The sequence below is a fragment of the Elephantulus edwardii genome, unplaced genomic scaffold (genome assembly GCF_000299155.1).
Source record: "Elephantulus edwardii isolate Elephantulus edwardi_28Jun2011 unplaced genomic scaffold, EleEdw1.0 scaffold00289, whole genome shotgun sequence".
NCBI lineage: Eukaryota > Metazoa > Chordata > Mammalia > Macroscelidea > Macroscelididae > Elephantulus > Elephantulus edwardii.
This window is the reverse complement of record NW_006400039.1, coordinates 1,921,502-1,923,861: the sequence shown is the minus strand read 5'-3', so window position 1 is coordinate 1,923,861 and position 2,360 is coordinate 1,921,502. Positions and strand designations below refer to the sequence as shown.

Sequence of the window (2,360 nt, the reverse complement as noted above, 5' to 3'; positions counted from 1 at the left end):
GCGTCCCTGTGGCGTAAGGAGCCCCTGGGCGTGAGGTGGGCTGGGCAGGTGGGCCCTGGCCAGTCCTCCCCAGGAGCGCAGGCCTGCCAGTGGCATCTGTGGGAAGGGCAGTCAGGAGGGCTGGCTGTTGGGATTTTCCAGAGCCGGGCCAGGCCCAGAATGGCCAAGTTCTGTGTCCTTGCATCACTGTCGTCCCCTCCCGCATGGGTCTCAGGTGGAAGGGTCCCCCACCTAGAGAGTTGGGAAGCCAGGGCTGGAAGGAGGCAGGTGGCTGGCATCCCCATGGCCTCCAAAGACTCCGCTGGGCACCTGGTCCTGGCAGGGGGCCAAGGTCAGAAACACTTCTTGCCTGGGGTGCCTGTGGCCAGCAGGTTGGATCTCTGGGACCAGGCCTATACCCCCCAGGCAGCCTGGGGTGCGCCTCCCGGGACAGGGCTCCAGGGCGATGAGAGCCAGTGTTGGTGGCAGCCCTGGGGATTCTCAGCGACAAGGTCTTGCCTGACACCAGGGCTGGGCACAGACACTGCAGTGGAAGCCTCCAGGTGCCCAGAAGGGAGCAAGGAATGCTTGTCTCTTGGGCCCGTGGGGAGACTGTTGGTCTTAGAGCCTGGGCTGTGAGCCGGGAACCTGTGGACTGCAGCTTGACCGTCAGTGTTCACTCTCCCAGGAGGGGCCTTGGGTTCAGAGCTGGGATTCTGGGTGGAACTGGGCTGGCAGGGGCTATGTGCTGAGTGCCATATGGGGGAGGGCATCGTGTGGAAGGCGAGGCGTCTGTGGCCAGCTGCGTGGGATGTGAGCATACCCACCCTCCCACACTCCGTGCTGTTTCCATTTGTGAAAACAGTCCCAGCCATCAGTGAGCTGGACACCAAGGCCTCACCTGGAGGAGGGCCCAGATCACTGTCACCAAGTCCCTTCAGTTACCATGGCAACACTGTCCTCAGCCCTCACCTGATTCTGCCCCTCCCTTGACACAGCAGGAGTGGAGAACTAAGGGGAGGACTGGGGCCAGGTGGACATCCAGATCCACGGGCACCTGGGGGTATGTGTGACGACCTTGAGGGCAGAGGTTGGGCAACCTTGCAGACACCCAAGTGGGGCACGAGGTGAGGCTTTCAGGTGGGGCAGAACCAGAACTACCTGACTGTAACCAGATGCCCTCAGTAGCTCACCCTCCTCACTGCCAACCAGGCCTCCCCTCCCACAGCTCAGTGTGGCCGTTGCTACAGTGATGGGGGAGGCGGCTGGGGCCTGTTGCTGTCTCTTCAGCAGCAGAGGTCTCCCATGTGGGCAGGGCCAGCATCCTGACTGTGACCCTGGCCTCCAGCCCTTGCCTTCGCAGGCAGCTGCCCTGGTGGGTGCCTGGGTGATCCTGGGCCAGCCCTGTGCTCCAGCTGGGCTCGGGAGGGCGGAGGCTGGCACGGTTAGGGCGGGTGGGCTCGGTCCACAGGAGGCAATTGTCACAGGCTCTGTAAACAGTGCGGCTGCCTGCCACACCCAGGGCACAGGCCAGGCCTGCAGATGGGGCACTGCTGTGCTGGGTCCTGCAAGCACGTGGAGGCTTGAGGATGATGAGACTCTTATGCTTTGGGGAACTGGTAGGGAAGATCGGGATACCACCCCTACCTCTCCTCCTAGCCAGGCCTCTGCTCCCTCCGTCCCTCCCTGAGCTGGGAGGACCTTGATAGAATCCTCCTGTCCACAGGTTCAGCCTAGCCCAGGGTGCTGCTCAGAACTGGCTGTGTAGGGCACACTCAACGTGGCAGGAGCCTCCAGGAGAGGATGCTGGGCCTGTGACAAGGACTTGGTTCTGAGTCCCCCTGGGCCGCCCCTCCCACACGAGCTGACCTGAGGCTGGAGGAGGGGCCTCTGGCTCGAGGGCACTTTCCTCCCCTTTGCAGGCTTTGTTGGTTCACACTTGTTCCATTCACCTTTCTCATGGGGCTGGATGGGGCTGGGTGATAGGCAGACATGGGCCTTGGCAGGAGGAAAGGTGGGACCTGAGCCCAAAGGTAGCTGAGATCCTGCACAGCCAGCAGTGCCAGGCGGAGGTGCGGAGAGGAGCAGGTGGATGGATGGGAGAGTTGGCCACACACTGGGTGGTAATGAGGGAACTTTGTCTCTGTGGATGCTGAAGGTCCTCTGTGGGCAGGAGACCAGAATGTAGCTTTCCCCTTACACTCGGGGAAATAGAGGCAGGTGGGGAGGAGAGGCAGGTGAGTGACACAGAGGCAGGTGGGGAGGAGAGGCAGGTGAGTGACACAGAGGCAGGTGGGGAGGAGAGGCAGGTGAGGGAGGAGAGGCAGGTGGGGAGGAGAGGCAGGTGAGGGAGACAGGCAGGTGGGGAGGAGAGGCAGGTG

At 62.6% G+C, this 2,360-nt stretch overlaps 1 protein-coding gene across 1 annotated transcript in view; it reads left to right on the top strand.

Annotated features, from left to right (window-relative positions):
• Positions 1-282: 282 nt before the first annotated feature.
• Positions 283-2,360, top strand: part of ABCA2 (ATP-binding cassette, sub-family A (ABC1), member 2) — a 21,274-nt gene continuing 19,196 nt past the window's right edge. The window contains exons 1-3 of the mRNA XM_006900653.1: positions 283-415; positions 668-792; positions 1,343-1,423. Coding sequence (XP_006900715.1) covers positions 283-415; positions 668-792; positions 1,343-1,423 — 339 coding nt within the window. The remainder of the gene's footprint in view (positions 416-667; positions 793-1,342; positions 1,424-2,360) is intronic.